Source organism: Dermochelys coriacea, chromosome 8, assembly GCF_009764565.3.
Source record: "Dermochelys coriacea isolate rDerCor1 chromosome 8, rDerCor1.pri.v4, whole genome shotgun sequence".
NCBI classification, from domain to species: domain Eukaryota; kingdom Metazoa; phylum Chordata; order Testudines; family Dermochelyidae; genus Dermochelys; species Dermochelys coriacea.
The window spans coordinates 102,770,885-102,797,466 of record NC_050075.1 but is presented as its reverse complement, the minus strand read 5'-3'; the positions used below and the strand labels follow the sequence as shown (position 1 = coordinate 102,797,466).

The 26,582-nt window shown below is 43.6% G+C and overlaps 1 protein-coding gene across 1 annotated transcript; it reads left to right on the top strand.

The window, feature by feature from the left end:
* On the top strand, nt 1-26,501 carry LOC119860247 (cytochrome P450 4B1-like). Its single transcript, XM_043520257.1, has 12 exons — nt 1-301; nt 2,968-3,106; nt 4,788-4,832; nt 8,566-8,693; nt 10,450-10,571; nt 12,512-12,663; nt 13,562-13,668; nt 15,498-15,688; nt 21,585-21,718; nt 22,484-22,548; nt 25,015-25,097; nt 25,797-26,501. Exons 1-12 carry the CDS (start codon nt 95-97, stop codon nt 25,963-25,965), a joined length of 1,542 nt encoding a protein of 513 aa, XP_043376192.1. The 5' UTR covers nt 1-94; the 3' UTR covers nt 25,966-26,501.
* The last annotated feature ends 81 nt before the right edge of the window (nt 26,502-26,582 follow it).

Sequence of the window (26,582 nt, the reverse complement as noted above, 5' to 3'; positions counted from 1 at the left end):
CTTCACTCCAGCTCCCACTGCACAGAGGGATAGGGGCGTGTGTGTAGATTGTGAATTCTGTGTATATGCAAGAGAGACAAAGGCTGACAGCACCATGACATCTGTGCTGGACAGCCTGGGGCCCTCTTGGGCCTGGCTGCATGTGGACATCTATCAGATCTTTTACCTGGCTGCTGTTTTTTGCCTGATCTATGTGCTGCTGAAAGTGATCCAGTTGTGTCGGAGGAGACAGCAACTGCTCAAAGCCCTCGATTGTTTCCCAGGCCCACCGAGGCACTGGCTGTACGGCCATGCCCATGAGGTACAGTCTACTTATGATACTACTTGATAATGTATTAGGGAGCCTGTTGGAGTGTGTGTTACAAACGAATGAAGTCTTGGTAATCTCAGCACACTTCCCTGCTGTCCTGTACTTGCAGAGAAATGGGGAGATGTCATTGGTTTTGTGTGTGAACGGCAAAGGACACCATTACCATTGGAGGGGGGGCTGCATTTTTCAGTGCCCAACCTTCAATACCTATGGCTAGATTTCTTCAGAGGTGCTGAGCACCCTCAACTCCAATTCAACCAGGCTCAAGGTACCTTACTTGGGCACCCAAAAATGGAGGTACCCCCAAAATAGAGGCCACTTTTGAAAACTTGGGCCAAAATATTGTAAGGCTCTGCTGTAAGAAGGATCAGTGCCAATTCTCACAGACACATCAGCAGCTGCCAGTGGCTTCCTGGCGGGTCTTACATCAGAGGGGAGCTATCCCAGCTGGAATTTTACCTCCTGGGTTTTGGAATTCATACCTCTCTCTATTTTACTGTTCATACTGATCTCGCTATATTTAATGCTTTGAATATTTTGTACTTCTGTGTGTGTGTGTGTGTGTGTGTGTGTGTGTGTGTGTGTGAAATGTACTAGACAGTCTCTGCCTTCCTCGATGTGGGATGGACTGTTCCTTTCAATGGAGGCTGCTTATCTTTGGGAACCCACTCACTTTTTTTCTATGCCAAGTCCAAGCAGAGAGGAGAAGGGAGAGTCTCTTGCTAAACAAATGTACCCAAGATATTTACCTCCTAAATATATTTATCCAGTTTGAGAAAAGAGCCACTTCTTTTGAGTCTTTTTCTCTTTGCCCTGGAAGTGTTTTCTCCTTGAGGGCTGTATTTATTTGTTGAATCATCAGAACTTTTGAGTGGACTTGGTAACACTTGTATTTGCCATCCTAAGCATGATGAGGCTGCTTTAGACTCTACAGAATAGGGTTGTGAGGTGTCCGGTTTTTTACCAGAACAACTAGTTGTCAGGGGACCTTGGTAGATCCTGGCAGCATTGCTGACCGGGCTGTTAAAAGTCCAGTCGGTGGCACAGTGGGGCTAAGGCAGGCTCCCTGCCTGCTGTGGGTCCGTGTGGCTCCTGGAAGCAGCAGCATGTCCCTCCCTCTGGCTCCTATGCATAGGGGCAGCCAGGGGGCTCCACGCACTGCATCCCCAAGCACCAGCTCTGCAGCTCCCATTGGCCAGGAACCGCAGCCAATGGAACTGTGGGGGCGGTGCTTGCAGACAAGGCACAGAGCTACCTGGCCATGCCTTCATGTAGGATCTGGAGTGGGGGCACGCAGCTGCTTCCGGGAGCTTCATGAGGTAAGCACCGCCTGGAACCTGCCCCCCTCACCCTGTCCCATGCCCCAACCTCCTGCCCCAGTCCTGATCCCCCTCCCATCCTCAGAACCCCTCAACCCCAGCCCAGAGCGCCCTCCTGCACCCCAAATCCCTCATCCCCAGCCCCACACCAGAGCCTGCACCCCCAGCTGGAGCCCTCACCCTCCATACCCCAACCCTTGCTCCAGCCCAGAGCTCTCTCCCACACCATGAACCCCTAATTTCTGGCCCCAGTCTGGAACCTGCAACCCCAGCCCAGAGCCCGGACTCCTCCACACCCCAGCCCCCGCCTCAGCCCAGAGGCCCCTCCCATACTCCGAACTCCTCAGCTCCACCCCCCAGCCCAGAACCTCCTCCATCACCCCAAACCTCTCATCCCCAGCCCTACCCCAGAGCCTGCACCCCCAGCCAGAGCCTTCCCCCACCCCATCCCAACCCACTGCCTCAGCCCGGAGTCCCCTCCCACACCCTGAATTCCTCACTTCTGGCCCCACCTCAGAGCCCGCACCCTCAGCCAGAGCCCTCAACCCCTCCCGCAGCACAGCTCCCTGAACAGCCCAGTGAAAGTGAGCAAGCAAATGGGGGTGCGGGAGAGCGAGTGATTGGAGGGGGGATGAAGTGAGCCTGGGGTGGGGCATTGAAGAAGGGGCAGGGCCTCAGAGGAGGGGCGGGGCAGGGGCAGAGCAAGGGTGTTTGGTTTTGTGCGAGTTGAAAGTTGGCAACCCTAGATGTGAATCATACTAATTAATACTTGTATTTATTGTTTCTCTTATAGTGGCACCCATAGACCTCTCTTTAGTTCAGGGTCCCATTGTGCTAGGCACTGCCAAGAGTTTACAATCTAAGTAGATGAGACAGGCAAACAGTAGGAGAAAGGAAATCATATTATCCCCCTTTGAGACACAGAGGTCCAGACTGGAATGATCTTTCCTATGTAGGCTAATGACTTTATCACAAGTACAGCAACTGAAATCAATGGGACTATTTGGTGGGCTGGGGAAAGGTGCTACTCAGACTATCACAAACTGAGCAAGGGGAGTTAACTGATTTGTCCAAGGTCACACAGGGAGTCAGTAGCAGAACTGTGAATTGAACCTAAATCTGCTGCGTCCTAGTTCAGTCCCTAAGCTCTTCAGGTCAGGGATTGCCTTTTTTTCTGTGTTTGTACAGCTCCCAGCACAATGCGGCTCCACTCCTGATATATTTGGGTGCTACCATAATATAAACCTTTATTAATACTTAACCACGAGACCATCCCTTCCTGCATCTCTATTTTCTCCATAAACAGTACTTTTTTTTCTTTGTAAAAAATCATTACAGCTTCAAGATCAAGAACTCAACAAGATCATATCTTGGGTAGAGAAATACCCATGTGCTCACTCAGTATGGTTTGGAGGTTTCTTAGGATTCCTGAATATCTACCACCCCGAATACGCCAAGGCCGTATATAGCAGAGGAGGTGAGAACATGCAACTTTATTTCTGAGTTATACGGAAAAATCGTTTTAGGATTACCGTTGCTAAGTGCTCATGCCACCAAAGTCCAGTTTTAGTGGAGCACTGGTATCTTTAAATCTGTAGCCTTGTTATAGAACTATTTGCTCCTACCTATTAACATCCCTCACCCCAGACACGCCCCAATTTGCATCCTTATAGAATTCCTCTCCTGTTTGGTGGTTTACACTCTGTACATATTTGGACACCATTCGGCCCCTGCAGGCTGTTGCTTAGCTAAGTAACATGTATCCAGCTGTTTTGAGCTTCCTTAATGACCCCCATACATCATTTCTGTTGCTTTTCTCTGAACTCCCAGCCAGTTTCTGAATAGCTTTCTGACAACAAAGGGACCCCAGCTGGACACGGTCACCTCAGTTCAGCCTTGGATTGACTAGGCACAGGGCTAGGATTACCCTTTTCTCCTCTGGAGGTTGTCCCTCTAGCCAATGGCTCTGAGGCGCAGCATGGTGGAAGCTTGCATGGCACATTGAGTTAATTTGTGTGAACATATTGGCCTCTAGTGGCTAGCTGCTGTGAGGATATGACTCTCCTTCATCACAGCCAAAGAAGGTGCTTCTTTAATTCAAGTGGTGTTGGTGCTGAAGGTCTCAGGGGTGAACATTTGCGCTGTTTGTGTGTCGGCAGCCGCAGGTTTATTGGACCTGTGCACTCACTACCCGATCATACCTGTTCGTTGACTCTAAAGAAGACTGTCAACCCAGTGCCTTTCACGCACCTTGAGCTGATGGATTTTGCTTCTGAAGGAAGGCGAGAGGCAGAAGAGAGTAGTCTCAAATGTGGCTGCCAGGTGTTCCCAGCCTTCTGAGCTCTGCGATAAAATCACCTGTCATCCCTCCCTATCACATGTGGACTTTGTTCCAAGATTAGGGAAAGCACCTCTGTCCCAATCCGACCTCAAGTTCAATGACTTTTCCCTATACATCGATCTAAATGCAGGGCTTGTTTATGCTCCCATCCCCCCGCCCGTCTTGTCAGATTGCTTGCCTCCTCCCCAACGCAGCCAGCAGCACTGGGAGAGACTGGCTGAGATTCTGGGCCACGTGCCCAGGGACAACGGAGGCAAAGTGGGCTTGAACTGACATTTCTGTCCTTCTGTCTATGGGCTGCTCCAGCAACCAAGACTGCCTCTGGTGTAAATTCTGCAGTTGTCCCCAGGACTTCCTATGGCTGGTGATGCAAGCCACAATGGGTGTGTTGGTGCAAGCTTCAGCCCCGCCCTAGGGCACACCCCATGCACGGGGGCTTGTGGGAGAGGGACAAGGATAATGCCCAATGGATTCCCTTCATGGAGGTAATACACCCCCACCTCTGTGCAGGCTTTTATCAGAGTATGTAGGCTGTTGGAGCAGCACTGAGAATCCTGACCACTGTATCTGTCTATGGCACAACCTCCTGTTGAGGCATGGCAGATCTACAATATCACCACCCACTCGAGCTTAAAAGCCACAATCTAGCCCTTAATGGGTTCCATGTAAATGCTTTACTTTTCCCTACTGAAGTATAGGATGTCAGGGGAGGGCAAGAACTTACCACCCTGCATGACCCCTTGATTTAACTGACTTAGCTTGCATTAGAAGGCAAAGTTGTCTCCATTAAAACAAACATCTCTGGTGCATTTTTCAGATCCTAAGGCTGGTGATTTCTATGATTTCTTTGTCCCATGGACTGGTATGTATACTTTTTGGCTCTCACATTACATTACGTAACTCATTTCTGTAGGGATTGTTGGGATAACTGGGTATACAAATTTACCCTATTTGTGAGCCCAACGTGAAAAGTGACTGTTACAACAACCTATAACAGTAAACGTTGATGGATAGAGACTGAACTAGTCCACACAAAAAGGCCTCTGGATATAACTCAAGGGCTGTGTTTAGATCATGCCTGGTAAACAAGAGAAGTTGGGGACTAGAAATCAAAGGACCAAAATCGTTGTGTCAGAGACTAAGCCTAATTGGTGAATGAAATAATGAAGGGCTGGGCTCTTCTGCCCCTCATTCCCTTCTGAGGTCCTTAGAAAGAAAGAGACATTTTGGGGAAAAAGCCACCCAGTGTGATGATGGCTGATGGAAAGAAGGGGAAAGGGTGAGCTTAACCATCACGGCTGCCACCCCCACTTTCTCCTGCGTCTCCGGGATCAAGTGTGCCACCATTGTGTCAGAAGAGGGTCGTAGTGCAATGAAGTTTGAAAACCCGGGGATTAGATGAACACAGTGGTCCCTTCTAGCCTTGGAATCTATGAATCTGTGGCTTAGTCGGCCAACCATGGGTACTTTGAAACACTGCTGTGAGCTTATGACCAAAAAGGCAGCTAACGGCAATGTCCAATGTTATACCAATAAACTAAAAACCAGCAGGATCTTATTAAAGGGGATAAGACAAAATGTCACATTTATTGTGAATACAAACAGAATCATAGTAGGCAGTCAGTTATACTATAACATTTCATTCAGTTTCACATTCATTCACACATTCATTCATACACACACACAGGTTCTGCAAATTTGTTATAGTTACCAGCCTAGAGGTTGCTCATGCCAAGTTACTGAGGCATGAGGATGGAGCCGAGTCTTTGTCAGATGCGCATCCAATGCTCCAGGAGGTTGGTAGCAGAACCAGACTCAAAGTTCTCAGTTTCTAGAGTCCATTTTTATAGGAATTTATTCCTATGCCAGTCTATAGGAAGTGCTTCATCATGCTGTTGCTGAATCAATCAGAAGATGGCACATTCCTGATGGCTCCATGCTACCAGATGGTATCTTGTTCTTCGGTTCTCCCATCCTTGAGGCTGTTGGGTGGATTCCAGTCTGCCCTCCAGGGGTCATCTGGTTGTCTCCACTCTGCCCATTCTTCAGCCAATCGATACTGAACTCCTAGGCTGGCACTTCTCTGATCATTCATTTATTATCTACACCAAGCATCCATCCAGATACATCCTTTATCTCTATTTTAATCACAATTGTTAACAAAGCGAGATAAATACAACAAAAGGATGGTGAGTCTCTGTGTGCTGTCTCTGTTGTTACAAAGTATTGCTTTGAGTCCCTCTCTGTCTTAGGATCTACTAACACAATTAGCAGCTTGCAAGTTTCACACAGAGAGGGAGAGAAACAGTAACAAAAAACAAAAACAAAAACAAAAAACCGAAGAGACCTCTTAATTAGCAATGCCCTGGAATTTAAACTATGGGGAATCAAACTTACTTGTGATTTTAATACAGAACTTCTTTAATATGATTCAACACCGAAACAGCCCAAAGCTAGTACACGTTTGCCACATCTCTGAGAGGCACAGCTTACAATCTTATCAGTTAGTGTTTTTCCAGCACTGAGGTTGCAAGTAAAAGTCAACACCAGACACAGAAACTGCTATGTCTATCTTTGCTGTTCTTTTCCTTCCCCTTTGGGGTTTGTCTTGTTTTGTCTCTTAGGAAATGGGATCGGACTTTAACAACTACAACAACAATGACAGCTCCAGGCCATTTCAACTAACTTCTCTCTCCCCCCTAAGGACAGTTATTACCGTCTTTGGTACCATGTAACAGACTGTCTCACAAGGGTGTTTTTCCTTCTTAAAAGCCTCTCTCCAGCTAAAGGGAAAGGGAACAAGGGATGCGTTTACAATGAAAGCCTTACTTGAGACTTTACATTTCAAATGCTTAAACTGTTTTTTCTTCTTTTCCAGTATCATTAATAAGGGTTTAAAAGGGTTTCTAATGGTGTGTTTGCCCTGGTACTAAGCAGGCTGAGGTTTCTGCACACCAAACCCTGAACCTTGTTTGAAACTGGTTAACGTTGGACAGTGACTAGGTTATGTTAACACGCTTGGCTCTTGGACCCATTTATTCTATCTAAATTAATACAAGAGGAAGAGATCTTATGGGGTGAAACTCACTCCAACTGCTCAAAGACCCAATAATGAAGATTCATCTGTCCCCTCCCCTGCAGATGAGTCTGTGTGGGTGGGGAGAGCAGGAAGCAGCTGCTTCAGGACCCGGTGAGGGCCAGAGAAGGGATGGGACGAGAGCATCAGGAGGACAAGGTGAGGAAGCAAGCTGCCCCTTCGTAACCTCCCAGGGATCCCATAGGAACCATGAGATTTTGCTGCTTTCCACCACCCACCTATGGTCCACTCTAATTTGCATCTCATTGGCTGAGAAGTCCTGGTGTACGGCAATGACCAAAATGCTGGGAATCAGGAGCTCTAATCCTGCCTCCCTGTGGCTGTTAAAAGCCAGCTCAAGTTCAAACAGTCAGCACAAGGGCTCTCCATGTAAAGCCCCCAGGTTCCGGCCAAAGCAAAAGGGAACCTTCAGCCATCCCTGACGTATGCTCTGTGCATTACAGCCATGCCAAAGATGGCCAGGGACTCCTGCCACCTCCTCATGAGAAATGGGAGCACAAAGGTGGCCCAGGATAGGATGTGGCTTTGTAGAGTGTATACACCCCCCTGTCACCACACACACAATTTAGTTGCTTAGCATTTAGATGCTTTGTGAGTGGCACTGTATACCTAGGTGAACTAAATAAAACTGGATATATGCCCAAGAAGAGACCCAAATAGTAGAGACGGCTGCACAAGGGTGATTGACTGATGCCATTAAAGTCCCTGTTCCTGTTGAGCTAGAATCCTAAAAGCTCATAGGGAAATAGAACATAAGACTGGAAAGGACTTCTTGGGTCATCAAGTACAGTCCCCAGAAACTGCAGGCAACCCCAGCATATAATCCTGTTCTTAAATGTCTCAAGCTACATCTTCAAACCAGTTAGGTTGTTTGTCCCCACAACTCCTATGGGGACATTGTTCCAGAACCTCACTTCTCTGATTGTTATAAACCACCTTCCAACTTCCAGCCTAAGGCCAGCTCTACACTAGGGAATTACTTCCCCATAACTACATAACCAGGGGAGTGAAAAATAAACCATTATGAATACAAAGATCATTTTTTTGATTAACAACTGTCTTTCAAGGGCATAACACTGTCTCTTTGGGCTAGTCGACACTAGAAGTGCTACAACGGCTCATCTGCACAGATGCAGCTATAGTGTGTCTGGTGAAGACACTCTATGCTGATGGGACAGAGCTCTCCCATCAGCATAATAAAAACACCTCTGTGACATAGTGCTGTCCACACTGATGCTTAGGTCGGTGTAACATACATCACTCATGGGGTGGCTTATTCACACCCCTGTGCGATATAAATTATGCTGATGTAACCTATAGTATAAAAAAGCCCTTTCACAGCCCAGATTGTCTGGGTTTACTCTTGTTTCAGTGAGGCCTTTTGTTAAGCCCATATAAGCAGGCTGATTTCTTTTGTCATGAGCTGTAAGTTATGGACAGAAGTCCAAAATCTCTGCCACAATCCAGAAGGCTTAAAACTGTGTGTTTCCCTTCTCAGGGAAAGGATTAATCGTTTTACATGGACCAAAGTGGTTCCAGCACCGTAGACTGCTGACTCCTGCATTTCATAATGATATTTTGAAAACTTATGTGTCGTTGATGGCAGATTCCACCAAGGTGATGTTGGTAGGTAACCCTCTGCTCCTGTCATCATTCTTAACCTACCCATTTCCACTTTGAAAAGTAAGGCCTGTCAAGCTGCACTTTATGCTCATTCGATACAGTGAGACAAGCTGGTGTGAGATGTTCCTCACCATTTTCATCCTAGAAATAAATCACATCTGGGTACAGATGTGGGCCAATCTAAGGGACGGCCTTATACTCCATCCAGCAGTGGCCTAGTAGAGTACGTTCCAACACTGTCTTCTTACCCCTGAGTCAGTGGCGTCAAGAGGAGCAGGGGTGGGCCGTTAACATTACTGCTTCATAGTGAATTGTGATTCAAATTAGAGTCCTCAGCCCAGTGCCTGTGCGTATCAAAGGCCCAGATTCTCTTCTCCTCTACCCCAGTATAAATCAGTAGTAAGTTCAATGACATCAGTGAAATTACAGTGGTGTATGCAAAAGGAGAATCAGGCCTAATATGTCTTTAGTCATCACCTCTGCTTTCAGTTCTAATCACCACTGGCATTTTATTTTAATTAATTCACCTAAATAGCACTGTAACAAAGTGTGAAGCTAGTCCCCACTAGATGAAAGGGATCCACCTAACACATGATCTGCTAAGAAAATAAATGTAAATTCAGTATGGCAACCCCTTTCCCTGGACACTGATTCACTGTCTTCCAGACGTTCTTTCTGCTTCATGTGGCCGAAGGACCTGGGATTGCATAGCAATATGCTGGGCTCTACACTTTTTGATAAAATTTGTATTGCCAATGTGTTTGAAATGCCAACAAGAAGTTAGTCCTATAAAAGATATTCCTCTCTGGCCATGTCTACACTTGCAAGCTTAAAGTGGCACAATTGTACTGATACAGCTATGCCGCTGCAGGATCGCTTGGGTAGCCATGTCATGCCAATAGGATAGAGCTCTTCTGTCAACTTAATAAAATCAGCTCAACAAGGGCAGTAGCTATGTCATCGGGAGAGCGTCTCCCACCGATGTAGTGCTGTGCACACAAGTGCTTATGCTGGAAAAGCTGATACCGCTCAAGGGGGTGTTTTTTCACATCCCTGAGTGGCAAAAGTTTTGCAGACATAATGCTAGTGTAGACATTACCTCTCTCAACAAGAATAAAATATTATGAATAACATATGGAATGGAATTTGTTTAATGCTGTCACTCCACAAGTTGAGTGTAAATATCAAAGGGGCATCCAAAACAGTGGACTCAGGATATTAAAATCAGCTATGCCGTATCTGCAGGGTTGGGTAATTAAAGAATTACCATAAAAGAGTGAGACAAAGTGGGTGAGGTAATATCTTTGGTTGGACCAACAAGCTCTCTCACCAACACAAGTTGGTCCAGTCAAAGATATTACCTCACCTTGTCTAACTCTTTCATGGTAATTCCTTAACTACCCAACCTCATACATGTTGTCTCTTTAATATCCTTGGACCGACATGGCTACAACAACACTGCATACATAGAAGAGTGAATCATAATCAACTATTGGAACAGATTAGTGAGGAAATTTTTAATTCATCCTTGTTTGGAATCTTTAAATCAAGATTGGATGTCTTTCTAAAAGATCTGCTCAAATTCATCCACAAATCCTCCGTTTCTTCACTTCAACACCATATCCCTAATGCTCTACAGATTGCAAATGAATCCTGGATCCTACAGACAAAGAAATTATTCAAAGGATGATGGCTGGAATTTTAGTGATCTAGAAATTCCATTTGCTTTATGAATGCTGACCTCTCTTTTTTACATTAGGATAAATGGGAAAAGCGGATAACAAAGGACAAGTCGCTGGATATCTTTGAGGACGTTGGCTTGATGGCTTTAGATAGCATGCTGAAATGTACCTTCAGTTATCAAAGCAACTGCCAGAACAGGTCCGTATGAGAAGAACAGTGGTTTTGCCTTTAAGGCATTGGACTCAAACTCAGGAGCTCTGAGCTTAATTTCTGGCTGTACCGGAGACTTCTTGTGTGACTGGGAAAACAATTTAGACTGGGATTTTCAATAAAAAAAAGGAAAATGCACAAATTCCTGTGGGGGGTGGTGGTGGGAAAGTATGAAGTTGCACTGAGGTAGCATAAATGTCCCTCTTTAATTAACACTAGGGCTGTCAATTAATTGCAGTTAACTCATGCGATTAATTTAAAAAAAATTAATCTTGATTAATCACAGTTTTAATCACACTGTTAAACAATAGAATACCAATTGAAATTTATTAAATATTTTGGACATTTTGTGATATTTTCAGACATATTGATTTCAATTACATTACAGAATACAAAGTGTACAGTGTTCACTTTATATTATTTTTATTACAAACACTTGCACTGTAAAAATCATAAACAAAAGAAACAGTATTTTTTCAATTCACCTCATACAAGTACAATAGTGCAATCTCTTTATCGTGAAAACACAACTTACAAATGTAGATTTTTTTTTTACATAACTGAACTCAAAAACAAAACAATGTAAAACTTTAGAGCCTACAAGTCCACTCAGTCCTACTTCTTGTTCAGCCAGTTGCTAAGAGAAAAAAGTTTGTTTACATTTATGGGAGATAATGCTGCCCGCGTCTTATTTACAATGTCATCTGAAAGTGAGAACAGATGTTCATGTGGCACTTTTGTAGCCAGCATTGCAAGGTATTTACATGCCAGATCTGCTAAATATTCATATGCCCATTCATGCTTTGGGTATCATTCCAGAGGACATGCTTCCATGCTGATAACGCTCGTTAAAAATAATGCATTAATTAAAGTTGTGACTAAACTCCTTGGAGGAGAATTGTATGTCTCCTGCTCCATGTTTTACTCGCATTCTGCCATATATTTCTATATAGTTATATTTCTTCTATAGTTATAGAAGGCTCAGATGATGACCCAACCCATGTTGTTTGTTTTAAGAACACTTTCACTGCAGATTTGACAAAACCAAAGAAGGTACCAATGTGAGATTTCTTAAGATAGCTACAGCACTCGACCCAAGGCTTAAGAATCTGAAGTGCCTTCCAAAATCTGGGGTGTGGGGCAAGCTTTCAGAAGTCTTAAAAGAGCAACACTCCAATACAGAAACTACAGAACCCGAACCACCAAAAAAGAAAATCAACCTTCTGCTGGTGGCATCTGACTCAGATAATGAAAATGAACATATGTCGATCCGCACTGCTTTGGATTGTTATTGAGCAGAACCCATCATCATCATGGACGCATGTTTTCTGGAATGGTGGTTGAAGAATGAAGGGACATGTGAATCTTTAGTGCATCTGGCACGTAAATATTTTGCGATGTCGGCTACAACAGTGCCATGAGAATGCCTGTTCTCACTTTCAGGTGACGTTGTAAACAAGACGCGGGCAGCATTATCTCCTGCAAATGTAAACAAACTTATTTGTCTGAGTGATTGGCTGAACAAGAAGTAGGACTGAGTGGACTTGCAGGCACTAAAATTTTACATTGTTTTATTTTTGAATGCAAGTTCTTTGTATATAATTCTACATTTGTAAGTTCAACTTTCATGATAAAGAGATTGAACTACAGTATTCATATTAGGTGAACTGAAAAATACTGTTTCTTTTGTATTTTTACAGTGCAAATACTTGAAATCAAAAATAAATCTTAAGTGAGCACTGTACACTTTATATTCTGTGTTGTAATTGAAATCAGTATATTTGAAAATGGAGAAGACAACCGAAAATATTTATATAAATAGTATTCTATTATTGTTTAACAGTGCAATTAATCGCGATTAATTTTTTTAATTACTTGACAGCCCTAATTAACATACATTAAACTCCCCTTTTTTGTCTTCCCTTTAGCGAGAACACATTTCTCACAGCTATACGTCAGCTCACAGCCATGGTACAAGAGAGAACAAGGACGTTTCTGTACCACAATGACCTCATCTACTGGTTCAGTTCCCCTGGGCGTCGCTTCCGGAATGCCTGCAGAATAGTCCATTGCCATACAGGTATTTCTTTTCTCTCTTGACTCAAGACTTTCGTCTGTACGACTGAGACATTAACCACGCTCAAGATACTGGGTCTCTTAAGAGGGATGGCCTTCTGGGCAGGTATGGGGGACACAATGGAGGATATTAGATTAAAAAAGGGGGGGGGGGTATGTGGTGGTAAGAGACCTTGAATGTTCCTCAGATTACCTGGATCCTGAAATTTATGCTTTAGGGAAACTCCACTGCCTAGGAGAACCTCAGATTCTGGTCCATTAATTGAATCATACAGTGGAATCAGAGAAGAAAGGAATCTAGAGTACTAGGTCATTTAATCCAGTGGTTCTCAAACAGCGCTCATGGAGTACAAGCAGTGCACAGAGACCTGCCTGGCAATCTACAGAATGAAATATACTCAGAATCAGGCAGTGGTGGGATTGGAATGTTGCCATGGGATCGGAATATGACCCATGAGAAAATCCTTCTCTTACTAAGTGGTCCTGGAAAAAAAAGGTAGGAGAATCTATGGCTCTATTTCATGAGATGTTTTTGTGATTATAACAGGACTGGGAGTCAGGAGATCTGAGATATATTCTTGCATTTGCTACAGACTTCTCATGTGACCTTGAAAGAAAATCACATAATACTTCTGTGGCCTAAATTTCCTTACCCAGGAAAAGGGGGAAATACCACATAATGTACATACTTCACTCAAGAGTTCTGAGAATACTGAATGTAAAGAACTTGGAGAGTCTCTGTTGAAAGGTGCAAAGTATTCTGTTTTCTAGTGAGTTGACCAGTCCATTTTTAAATGTATCTAGAGATGCGGCTTCCACCATTTGCCTTCCAAGGTGATTGAATTACTAGTGAATCATAGTGACATTTTATCTAAATAATATGTTGATCGTTCTTTCCCTAGAGAAGGTGATCAAGGAGAGAAAGGAGTGGCTCAAGGATGAGCGAGAGCTCGAAAAGATCCAGAAGAAGAGGCGCCTGGACTTTCTGGATATTCTTCTATGTGCCAAGGTGAGTCCTGAAGAACACACATGAACAAACTGCGCTATACCATGTGGACATTTCACTAATTATCAATGCTCAGATACCTGAGCATTGCTGACTGCAGTTTCCTCACCAAATATTCCCTTTTCTAATCTTATTGGCTGTTGGGTGTGGTTGGAATGTCTGGACGCAATAGGTCAAATTCAAACATGCTATAAATGGTCACAAGTCCTATTGAGTCTCATACCAGGGTGAATTTATTTGGATGTGTTTGTTTTTTAATAAAGTCTATCAAAATATTTAAAAACAGTTGAAATCTAAATGAAATATTTCAAGTTTGTTGAAAAAAAATGTTATATTCAATTGAACATTTCAATTTACCAGAAATTTTGAAAAAAAAAATTGGTTTTGGTTCATCAGAAAATCATTTTTCAAAACTTTTTTCAGAATTGCAAGAGAACTGAAAAGGAGTACTTGTGGCACCTTAGAGACTAACAAATTTATTTGTACATAAGCTTTCATGAGCTACATCTCACTTCATCGGATGCATTCGGTGGAAAATACAGTGGGGAGATTGATATACACACACAGAGAACATGAAACAATGGGTTTTATCATACACACTGTAAGGAGAGTGATCACTTAAGTTGAGCTATTACCAGCAGGAAGGTGGGGGAGGAAGGAGGAAAATCTTTTGTGGTGGTAATAAAGGTGGGCCATTTCCAGCAGTTAACAAGAACGTCTGAGGAACAGTGGGGGGTGGAGTGGGGGGGAGAAATAACATGGGGAAATAGTTTTACTTTGTGTAATGACCCATCCACTTCCAGTCTCTATTCAAGCCTAAGTTCATTGTATCCAGTTTGCAAATTAATTCCAATTCAGCAGTCTCTCGTTGGAGTCTGTTTTTGAAGTTTTTTTTTTTTTGAAGGATAGCCACTCTCAGGTCTGTAATCATGTGACCGGAGAGATTGAAGTGTTCTCTGACTGGTTTTTGAAAGTTATAATTCTTGACGTCTGATTTGTGTCCATTTATTCTTTTACGTAGAGACTGTCCAGTTTGACCAATGTACATGGCAGAGGGGCATTGCTGGCACATGATGGCATATATCACATTGGTAGATGCGCAGGTGAACGAGCCTCTGATAGTGTGGCTGATGTGATTAGGCCCTATGATGGTGTCCCCTGAATAGATATGTGGACAGAGTTGGCAACGGGCTTTGTTGCAAGGATAGGTTCCTGGGTTAGTGGTTCTGTTGTGTGGTGTGTGGTTGCTGGTGAGTATTTGCTCCAGATTGGGGGGCTGTCTGTAAGCAAGGACTGGTCTGTCTCCCAAGATCTGTGAGAGTGATGGGTCGTCCTTCAGGATAGGTTGTAGATCCTTGATGATGCGTTGGAGAGGTTTTAGTTGGGGGCTGAAGGTGATGGCTAGTGGCGTTCTGTTATTTTCTTTGTTGGGCCTGTCCTGTAGTAGGTGACTTCTGGGTACTCTTCTGGCTCTGTCAATCTGTTTAATGATCCATTATTCACCCAGCTCTAGCTAAAAGGGCTGTGTTTGTCTGGCTCAGACCTGCAAGACCTGATGTCACACCAAAATTGGTTCTTCCTGAAACCTGACCCTCTTTCTTAAGTTCCACCTATGTGAATTCATTACACAGCAATGTGGCCACAGGGTGTCTAAGTGGTTGGATTTAATTAATTCCCAGCTCCTTCAAGTGAAGTTGTAAGAACGCTGCAGTAGCAGATGTGGGATAATCTGCCCACCACATCAGGTCTTATCCTCATCTCTAATAATTAGAGATTGTCTTAAACCCTGAAGCATGAGGTTTAATTGCAAAATTTTTCTATTCCAAAATTAGGATGAAAATGGAGAAGGATTACCTGATGAAGATCTACGTGCCGAGGCAGACACTTTCATGTTTGGAGGTCATGACACCACAGCCACTGGGATCTCCTGGCTCTTATACTGCATGGCCCTGCACCCAGAGTACCAGCAGAGATGCAGGGAGGAGATCAAGGAGATTCTGGGAGACAGAGAGACCATTCACTGGTGAGACACCTCATTTATTGCACATTGCACATTGCTTCCTCTTGAAGATTGGATCAGATAATGCTGAGACTTAAGAATGTTCCAGACTCTGCTTTTAATCATTAGACATTAAGACTTGGGATGGGAGTTTGAAATTTTGTGAACATCTCAAGTTAAATTTTAGGCATGTGCAGAGTTTGAGAATATAAATCTGGAGTAACTCTTCAGACTTCAGTGGAGTTACTCCAAACTTACACTGGTGCTACTAAGAACAGAATTTGGCTCTAAGAAATAACGTGCCAGACCCTCAATCAACCCCACTGAAGTCACTTAGTGCTCCAGGTCATTTTTGCTGATAAAAATTAACTGGGCATCTGGCTTAACATGCCTGTTCTGTCTCATCTCAGACACTTTAGATGTTTATTGATGAACTGCACCTTAAGGTTTTGGTGATAGGCCTGTCATCCCCTACTCATGATAATTGTTGGTTTGGGGCATTAACTGCCATAGGTTTTACAATTGACAAACAACTACAAATAAAATGCATTAAATAAGTGCCAAAAATTATCAGTGAGATGAAAGAAGTCTATGGCAGAATTAGTGCCCAAGTCATCAATGAAAATAAATAGGGAAGCAGAGATCTGTCACAGTTTTCTAAAGCTTACAGCTGGCAGAAATTTGGGATTTCCAGTTTGAGAAATGTTGGCACTTTGAATTTTGACTGTGTTCCGAATCAGAACAAAAACAAATTGTTCAAAATTTCTTGTGAACTGGAAATCCCCCAAACCATTGTTCTAAAAACACTGACATATAGTTAGGGACCCCAGGGCTTCCAGTACCTTGGGTCAGCTGGCTTCCTGGGCTGCTGGGAGTCTGGAGTCCCTGGGATCCCTCACCCTGTGGCAGTCTGAATGGAAAGGCTTTCCCACAACATCCAAGAACATAAGAATAGCCCTACTGGTTCAGATCAAGGGTCCATCTAGCCCAGTATCCTATTTTCTGACAGGGCCAGTGCCAGGTGCCCCTAGGGACTGAACAGAACAGGTAATCATCAGGTGATCCATCCCCAGTCGCTCATTCCTAGCTTCTGGCAAACAGAGGCTAGGGACATCATTCCTGCCCATTCTGGCTAATAGCCATTGATGGACCTATTCTATATGAATTTATCTAGTTCTTTTTTGAACCCTGTTATGGTGTTGGCCTTCCCAACATCCTCTGGTAAAGAGTTCCACAGGTTGACTGTGCATTGTGTGAAGAAATACTTCCATTTGTTTGTTTTAAACCTGTTGCCTATTAATTTCATTTGGTGACCCCTACTTCTTGTGTTATGAGAAGTAGTAAACAACACTTCCTTTTCTACTTTCTCTACACCAGTCATGATTTTATAGATCTCATCATATCTCCCCTTAGCCGTCTCTTTTCCACGCTGAAAAGTCCCAGTCTTATTAATCTCTCCTCAGACGGAAACCATTCCATACCCCTAATCATTTTTGTTGCCCTTTCCTGAACCTTTTCCAATTCCAATATGTCTTTTTTGAGATGGGGTGACCACTTCTGCACACAGTATTCAAGATGTGGGCATACCATGGATTTATATAGGGGCAACATGATATTTTCTGTCCTATTATCTATCCCTTTCTTAATTATTCCCAGCATTCTGTTCCTTTTTTTGACAGCCGCTGCACATTGTTTTCAGAGAACTATCCACAATGACTCCAAGATCTCTTTCTTGAGTGGTAACAGCTAAGTTAGACCCCATCATTTTATATGTATAGTTGGGATTATGCTTTCCAATGTGCATTACTTTGCATTTATCAACATTAAATTTCATCTGCCATTTTGTTGCCCAGTCACCCAATTTTGAGAGACCCTTTTGTAGCTCTTAGCAGTCTGCCTGAGTCTTACCTATCTTTAGTAATTTTGTATCATCTTCAAATTTTGCCACGTCACTGTTTACCCCTTTTTCCAGATCATTTATGAATATGTTGAATAGGACTGGTCCCAGAACAGACCCCTGGGGGACACCACTATTTACCTCTCTCCGTTCTGAAAACTCACCATTTATTCCTACCCTTTGTTTCCTATCTTTTAACCAATACATGAGAGTACCTTCCCTCTTATCCCATGGCAGCTTACTTTGCATAAGAGCCTTTGGTGACGGACTTTAGCAGAGGTTTTCCGAAAAACTAAGTACACTATATTCACTATATGGTCACTATTACCAAACGGTCCAGCTATATTCACCTCTTGGACCAGATCCTGTGCTCCACTTAGGATTAAATCAAGAATTGCCTCTCCTCTCGTGGGTTCCAGGACCAGTTGCTCCCTAGTGCTATATTCTTATTATTAGAGTATGGAATTTCTATCCATAGAGATTCTATGGTACAGTTTGATTCATTAATGATTTTTACTTCATTTGATTCTAAGCTAAGAATCTGAGAGCCTTATCCGGGTCTTCCAAGGCTTCCAGGCTCCTAGCTCCCCAACAGAGAGCCTAGAAGTCCTGGTATGGCAGGGCTGCTCCAGAGCTGCAGACTACAAAAGCTTGAGTTTCCTAGCCCCAGGGCAGTCTCGAAGGGCAGTCCCACCTGGCAGGGACCCCGGTAGTTTTCCAACATAACTGCCTGAGATTCAGCAAATGGTCTTTGAACTCAAATCGCATTTGTGAAAAATTGTAGGTTTGATGAACTGGCATTTTCCAGTTAAACTCGGTTTCATCAGAAATTTTCCCACCAGTTCTACGAAGGATGCATTTTATCAAAAAACATCTAAGATGTCCAATAACTTTAGAGGGACAAGGTGACCATATTTTAAAAATAAACATAAAAGTTGGACTCTTTTGTGGTGACTTTTTTGGAATTGTGAAATACTCATCGAAATTACATATTTTTTTAAAAAAGAAAAGGTACTTGTGGCACCTTAGAGACTAACAAATTTATTTGAGCATAAGCTTTCGTGAGCTACAGCTCACTTCATCAGATGCATTTGGTGGAAAATGCAGAGGGGAGGTTGATATACACACACAGAGAACATGAAACAATGGGTTTTATCATACACACTGTAAGGAGAGTGATCACTTAAGATGAGCCATCACCAGCTGCAGGGGGGGAGGGAGGAAAACCTTTCATGGTGACAAGCAAGGTAGGCTATTTCCAGCAGTTAACAAGAACATCTGAGGAACAGTGGAGGGGTGGGGTGGGGGGGGGAGAAATAACATGGGGAAATAGTTTTACTTTGTGTAATGACCCATCCACTCCCAGTCTCCACCAAGCCCAAGTTAATTGTATCCAGTCTGCAAATTAACTCCAATTCCGCATTATCTCGTTGGAGTCTGCCCTTGAAATTTTTTTGTTGAAGAATAGCCACCCCCAGGTCTGCAATCGAGCGACCAGAGAGACCAAAGCGCTCTCCAACCAGTCTTCGAATGTCATAATTCTTGACATCTGATTTGTGTCCATTTATTCTTTCACGTAGAGACTGTCCAGCCCGACCAATGCACATAGCAGAGGGGCATCGCTGGCACATGATGGCATACATCACATTGGTTGAGGGGTTGGAGCAAATGATCCATTGTCTACAGCCAAGCTCTACGATATAACTGCATTTGCTCCAACCCCTCAGACAGAGACAAACACCTACAAGATCTCTATCATGCCTTCCTACAACTACAATACCCACCTGCTGAAGTGAAGAAACAGATTGACAGAGCCAGAAGAATACCCAGAAGTCACCTACTACAGGACAGGCCCAACAAAGAAAATAACAGAACGCCACTAGCCATCACCTTCAGCCCCCAACTAAAACCTCTCCAACGCATCATCAAGGATCTACAACCCATCCTGAAGGACGATCCATCACTCTCACACATCTTGGGAGACAGACCAGTCCTTGCTTACAGACAGCCCTCCAATCTGAAGCAAATACTCACCAGCAACCATACACCACACAACAGAACCACTAACCCAGGAACCTATCCTTGCAACAAAGCCCGTTGCCAACTGTGTCCACATATCTATTCAGGGGACACCATCATAGGGCCTAATCACATCAGCCACACTATCAGAGGCTCGTTCACCTGCGCATCTACCAATGTGATATATGCCATCATGTGCCAGCGATGCACCTCTGCCATGTGCATTGGTCGGGCTGGACAGTCTCTACGTGAAAGAATAAATGGACACAAATCAGATGTCAAGAATTGTGACATTCGAAGACTGGTTGGAGAGCGCTTTGGTCTCTCTGGTCGCTCGATTGCAGACCTGGGGGTGGCTATTCTTCAACAAAAAAATTTCAAGGGCAGACTCCGAGAGACTGCAGAATTGGAGTTAATTTGCAGACTGGATACAATTAACTTGGGCTTGGTGGAGACTGGGAGTGGATGGGTCATTACACAAAGTAAAACTATTTCACCATGTTATTTCTTCCCCCCACCCCACCACCCACTGTTCCTCAGATGTTCTTGTTAACTGCTGGAAATAGCCCACCTTGCTTGTCACCATGACAGGTTTTCCTCCCTCCCCGCCTGCTGCTGGTGATGGCTCATCTTAAGTGACCACTCTCCTTACAATGTGTATGATAAAACCCATTGTTTCATGTTCTCTGTGTGTGAATATCAATCTCCCCTCTGTATTTTCCACCAAATGCATCCGATGAAGTGAGCTGTAGCTCACAAAAGCTTATGCTCAAATAAATTTGTTAGTCTCTAAGGTGCCACAAGTACTCCTTTTCTTTTTGCGAATACAGACTAACACGGCTGCTACTCTGAAACCATATTTTTTTAATATGTGTACTGATCTCACCTACTTCTAACTTCTAACTCCACAGCCACATGGACATATGTTTCAGAGTGGAAGACTTTCCCTCCCAGTAACTTAGTGCCCTGAATGAGTTTCTTGTGTAACCTTGAAGGAGTGTTGTTAAACGTGCACTTTGAGGAAAAGAACACCTTTGATTGCACCTGCAGTTTTTAACTTTTCCTTTCACTGGAAATTGCATTCATTACATTGAATGCTTGTTCCACTGGACTGGGGCTTCTGGTAAAAACAGAACAAATGGTACCTGACGTAGCAATAAGTCTTGGACAAAGCATTTGTAAGTTATTAAAAATGTCTGATATGGATGAAATGAAAAACAAGGACATTGTGGGTGTCCCAAACAGAGTTCCTGAGACAAGAGAACGGGAGCTGGTTGAAAAATGCAAATAATTTTTCGTGGAAAATTTAAGAACATTACTTTCAAAATTTCCCATATTTTGTTTTGATTTTTGAAGACAAAACAAAAACAAATCTTGAAGAAATGTCAGTAAAAGATTTTTGTTTTCATAAGCTAAACCTAAGTATGTGTACCAAAACCTGAACAATTTTATTGAACATTTTTCAGTTTTTAGTTTCTGTTTTTGAAAAAACAGAAAATTTCAACAACAAAAAAATAGATTTTCATCAACACTTTTTGGTTTGGTCAATCCATACAAAATTTTCCTCAAAAACTTTCATTTTGATCAAAAAGGCATTTTTCATTAAAAATATTGTAATGAAATAATATTGAGTTGCTGTAACCATGGTATCAGATACGTAAATGATCCTGGTTTTGGAAATCGGGTACTCAGTTACAGATTGAGAATCCCACTGAAGCTGGTAGCGTTGCTCCAGCTGAACACGCTGCTGGTGAGAGCAGAATTTAGGCCTTACAGCTCTTTGGATATGGAAAAACATAACAGCATTTCCCAGTTTTAGTCAGAACTCAGAAGTCTTCTGTTTGAAGAGGACAAGAGGGAACTTCTTTTACACTGTAGATTCCCTTGAGGGTTTGCAATCTTAAAAGATTCACCGAGAGAAACAAGAGGTTGTGCAGGCAGCCTTGTATTTCTGAATAGGGGAGGAGGTTCCCACATTCAGACATATCTTTGGTTTCTTTTCAGGAATGACCTTAGTAACATGCCCTACACCACCATGTGCATTAAAGAGAGTCTTCGCCTTTACCCTCCGGTACCTCAAGTGTATCGACAACTCAACCAACCAGTCACATTTTTTGATGGGAGGACTTTGCCAGAAGGTCTGATTCTATCCCTTTCCCTGTGTTCTTTATAAATTTAAGGGGTGCAACTTTATATATAGTAGCTAATGAGCATTGCATGTGCATTTATCAGCTAATTATGGACCCAAGTGATGGCATTTGTTTCAGGATTAAGAACCCATTTCTAAAGCTACAGGGGTTTTGACTCCAGAGTTTTAGTTTACTCCAGTTAGGAAAATAAGTAGAGAAATAAGAGTCTGAATCTTGGTTTAGTTTCTGAACCCTGCAACGTTTGCGGTGGACAAGGGAGGTGTCTGATCCAAGTTCTGATTTGGCCCTTTGTACAGAGAAGAGCAAGCCATGAAATTCGGATCAGGCTAAAGATTCTGATTCCAGCCACTTCTGTGCCCGACTCAGGGTACTTCTATACTGCAGCCAGTGGTGTGATTTGCTCCTCATGTAGACATCCCTGTGCTAGCTGTAACCTAGCTAGCTTGCTAAAATTAGCAGTGAGGATGCTGCAGTGCAGGCTGTACAAGTGAGTACGTACCCATGGCATCAGGTGGGCTTGTGCAGCCTATGCTGAAAATCGCACTGCCATGTCCTCTCTACTATTTTTAGTGAGTTAACTAGATTAAAGCTGGCATGGGTATGTCTACACAGGCCACAAATCACACTCCCATCTGCAGTGGAGTTGTATCCTCAAATTGTGTAGTGGGGCAGGAATACAAAAATATAAATGGAAAGAAAATATTGTAGCAGGTGATTTTCTTCTCATGAGATCTTTTCTCTCATTCTTACCAGGTAGCTTAGTGTCTCTGCACATTTACGCTCTTCACAGAAACCCCACAGTATGGAAAGATCCAGAGGTACATTACTTTGCTTCTTTTGATATTTAGTTTCCTTTTGCCTGGGCACAATGGAAGGAACTTGCTACACCATCCCTCCTCACCCTCCATTGGGGTAGTGTGGCTACATACAACCAGCATCTTGGGCCAGGTTTTAAAAGTACAGTCTGGCCTTCTATATATGCAGAAGTTCTTTATTGGATTGTTTGTTTCAGATGTAGGCTTAGGGCTAGTTTCTTCTCTCAGTCAGACCAATGTAAAACCAGAATACATTTAATGACTCCAATGGAGCTATTCAGGATGTACACCAATGCAACTGAAACCAGAATCTCTTGCCCTTTATCTGCACTGATAATGAAGATGGGATCCAGACTTCTATTCATTTAGAAAGGTGTAATTGCTCTGAACCTTTAAAATCCCATCAATGAAGGTTCTCCTTAGCAATATGAGGCCTCATTCTCCATCATACAGCTTTGTACATCAGGAAGTCATTTTTATCCCAGTCAGGTGGGTTTGGCACATTGCACGTATGATTGAATAGATAAGATGCAAGCGTGGGTCGGCACTGTGTCCGTGTTAAAAATTTTGAGGTCCCTGGGCACGGACCTCAAAATTTTTACTAGGAGGGACACATCCCCGCCCCCTGGAGGCAGCCCTCCCCCATCCCCCACCAACGGCTTCCCCGCATCCCTCTGAGCTGCGGAGCATCTGTCTTGGCCGCTCTGCAGCATGCTGCCTTCAGAGCAGAGCTTCGTTCCGCCCCCCCACAGCACGGACCCAGATCCCAGCCTATTGGCTGCCCTCCACTGCACAGCCCCCCTCAGCCTAGCTCCAGCCCTTCGGTTCCACTCCCTGGATGCACAGCCCCCCGCAGCCTAGCTCCCCAGCAAGAGCAGGGATGAAGGACAACGGAGGTGAGCCCCTCCCCCAAGAATTTGTTCCACCCTGGCCCCTGCTCACAACAGATCCCTGCCCACAACTGGGGCCTGCCCCTTGGAGGAGATGCCCTGGTCAGGAGGCAGAGGAGATGCCCACCCACCCTGGGATAACCCCTGCCCAGAGGGGGGTGCCCTAGTTACAGTGAGGGGAAGGGAAACCCTGCTCCACTGAGAGACCCCCCCCCCACCTCCGCTTCCCACATCCTGTGACATGATGGGGGAATCTCCCATGTAAGGGACATAAACAGGGGAGAGGGACCCCCTTGGTCCCAGACACGGGGTAAATGATGTACTCTGGTCAGTGGGAGGTGCTCATCCTCCTCCTGCCCCCCCATCCTCCCATAAGGCACATTATTTAAACAAGAACAATAAAAAAGTAAAAACAACAAGGAGTCCTTGTGGCACCTTAGAGACTAACAAATTTATTTGGGCATAAGCTTTCATGGGCTAGAACCCACTTCATCAGATGCATGGAGTGGAAAATACAGGAGCAAGTATAAATACATGAAAAGATGGGAGTTGCCTTGCCAAGTGTGAGGTCAGTCTAACAAGACAATTCAATTAACAGTAGGATACCAAGGGAGGAAAAATAACTTTTGTAGTGGTAATGAGAGTGGCCCATTTCAAACAGTTGACAAGAAGGTGTGAGTAACAGTAGGGGGAAATTAGTATGGGGTTTTGTAATGACCCAATCACTCCCAGTCTTTATTCAGGCCTAATTTGATGGTGTACAGTTTGCAAATTAATTCCAGATCTGCAGTTTCATGTTGAGTCTGTTTTTGAGGGTTTTTTTGTTGAAAAATTGCCACTTTTAGATCTGTTATTGAGTGACCAGGGAGTGTTCTCCTATTGGTTTTTGAATGTTATAATTCCTGATGTCGGATATGTGTCCATTTATTCTTTTGCATAGATACTGTCCAGTTTGACCAATGTACATGGCAGAGGAGCATTGCTGGCACATGATGGCACATATCACATTGGTAGATGTGCAGATGAATGAGTCCCTGATGGTGTGGCTGATGTGGTTAGGTCCTATAATGGTGTCCCTTGAATAGATATATGGACAGAGTTAGTACCGGGGTTTGTTGCAGGGTTTGGTTTCTGGGTTGGTGTTTTTGTTGTGTGGTGTGTAGTTGCTGGTTAGTATTTGCTTCAGATTGGAGGGCTGTCTGTAACATACCTAAAAGTGGCAATTCTTCTTCTTATTATTTACTAGCTAGCTACGTTACTGGTTTTTTTTTTCAATGTGGAAAATTTTGCATTATTTTACAGGTTGAATAATGACTGAATGACATAACCCCACCACCAATGTCCGACACTAAGTCCGGTAATTTTGTCACATGTCCATTGTCCAGAATGGTGGTGCCTACCCCTGGATGCAAGTCAGTGCAGAATAGGGCCCAGTTGTACCCTCAGTTACAGAAGAGAAGGGGGATAATCTAAATAGCTGAGGGAAGAAATGGGATCTTACTGTGTGAACACAGTTGCCAAACTCAGCAGTAGCTTTGTAATTAAAGGTCTTTAGAGTACAAGTGATCTTTTCTTCTAGGTGTTTGACCCCCTGAGATTTTCACAAGACAACTTCTCTGATCAGCATCCCTTCGCCTTTATGCCCTTTGCTGCTGGACCACGGTGAAGTATTAATTAATTATTTGTGTGAAAACTACAAACAGAAAACCGAAAACCACAATGAGGGGAGAGAAAATTACCTCATGTACCTCTAATTGTTCTCAGAAGTGATCATTATGATAGATTGTCCATTAGTGCTTGATCCCAAGTCCATTGACTATAAACTTATTATTTTTATTATAGTAGTACCTAGAGGCACTAACCAATATTACAGGGCCCCATTGTGCTGGGACCTGTACATACACATAGTAAGAAACAGGGTAACCACTGATGAGAGTGTGTTAGACGTTCCCCTCTCTGCCCAATCTGCAGAAGCTACTAGTCTGTTACAATCCCACTTAGAGAGCCCAGGTATTTATCTCAGGATGTATCAGTTCATGCTTTTAGCTCTAGAGATCCCTGAGTCAATTCCCGATGTGTCAGTCAAGGTGGCGGCCATCACAGTAGATCCTGGCTGGAAGAGCTTAAATTAAAATAGTCAAAGGGTTGGAGGGGAAACTGGGGTACAGAACAGGGACATGACTTACCCAGGGTCACACGGCAAGTCAGTGGCAGAGTCAGTAGTGGAACCCAGGTCCCCTTCACTTTCTGTCCACTAGAGCAGCTTTCTCTCTTTACACTCTGGTGGGTTTGGGTCAGACCATTAATAACTTAGCCCATAAATCTCCCTTACAGACTGAGTATTTTTCCTTCTTTTCTCAGCAACTGCATCGGGCAGCAGTTTGCCATGACTGAGTTGAAAGTGGCTCTTGCTCTAACCCTCCTCCGCTTCGAACTCGCACCTGACCTGACTACACCTCCTAATGAAGTAACTCAGCTTATCCTGCGCTCCATGACTGGAATACACTTGCAGTTAAAGAAACTTTCCTAATATCTTTGATATTTCATGCTGAAACTATCTTTGATACTTTTTTCAGCAAAGCTTGCAAGTCACAAGACTTTTTTAGTAGATTTGCTCATCTTAAATCTGAGGAACAGTAAGTTACCGTACTAGTGTGTGTGGGGCAGGGGGATAGAGACATTCTTTAAGGGTGAGGCTGGGTGGAGACCTTCTTATGGGGCCTGATCCTCAGCCAATGTAAAGTGACATAGCTTCATTGACTTGGAGCTATGCCGATATACACCAGGTGAGAATTTGGTCTATGATATTTATAAATATGCCATAGACTGTGACACGAACGAAACTACAACAGGAAATCACTGGTTTTGAAATCCAGTGCAGGGAGGGCATAATTATATTCTGTATAGAGAAACTTTTCTCTCTTTTGGTTTTTCAAATGTCCTTTGTCTACTCCTTCCCACCCACCTTACAAAGCAACAAGGATCTTAATGTTATGTCTGCCAGTGTAAAGAGGGGGGAGTATTTTCCTCTTCGCTCTAGGAGGTGAGCTTCCTATTAATTTTTGGGCTAAGATGGAAAAATTGGTGGGAGCAAGATTTACCTGTTAAATGCAATCTGAGTTAGTCTATGGTAAAAGCCAGATTTTG

What these genes read in the sequence shown, in the direction of transcription:
- LOC119860247 (XM_043520257.1), top strand. Translation starts at nt 95, where the DNA reads ATGACATCTGTGCTGGACAGCCTGGGGCCCTCTTGGGCCTGGCTGCAT. An exon ending in TGTACGGCCATGCCCATGAG is followed by an intron (nt 302 to 2,967) that starts GTACAGTCTACT and finishes AAATCATTACAG; the next exon opens with CTTCAAGATCAAGAACTCAA. An exon ending in CAAAGCAACTGCCAGAACAG is followed by an intron (nt 10,572 to 12,511) that starts GTCCGTATGAGA and finishes TCTTCCCTTTAG; the next exon opens with CGAGAACACATTTCTCACAG.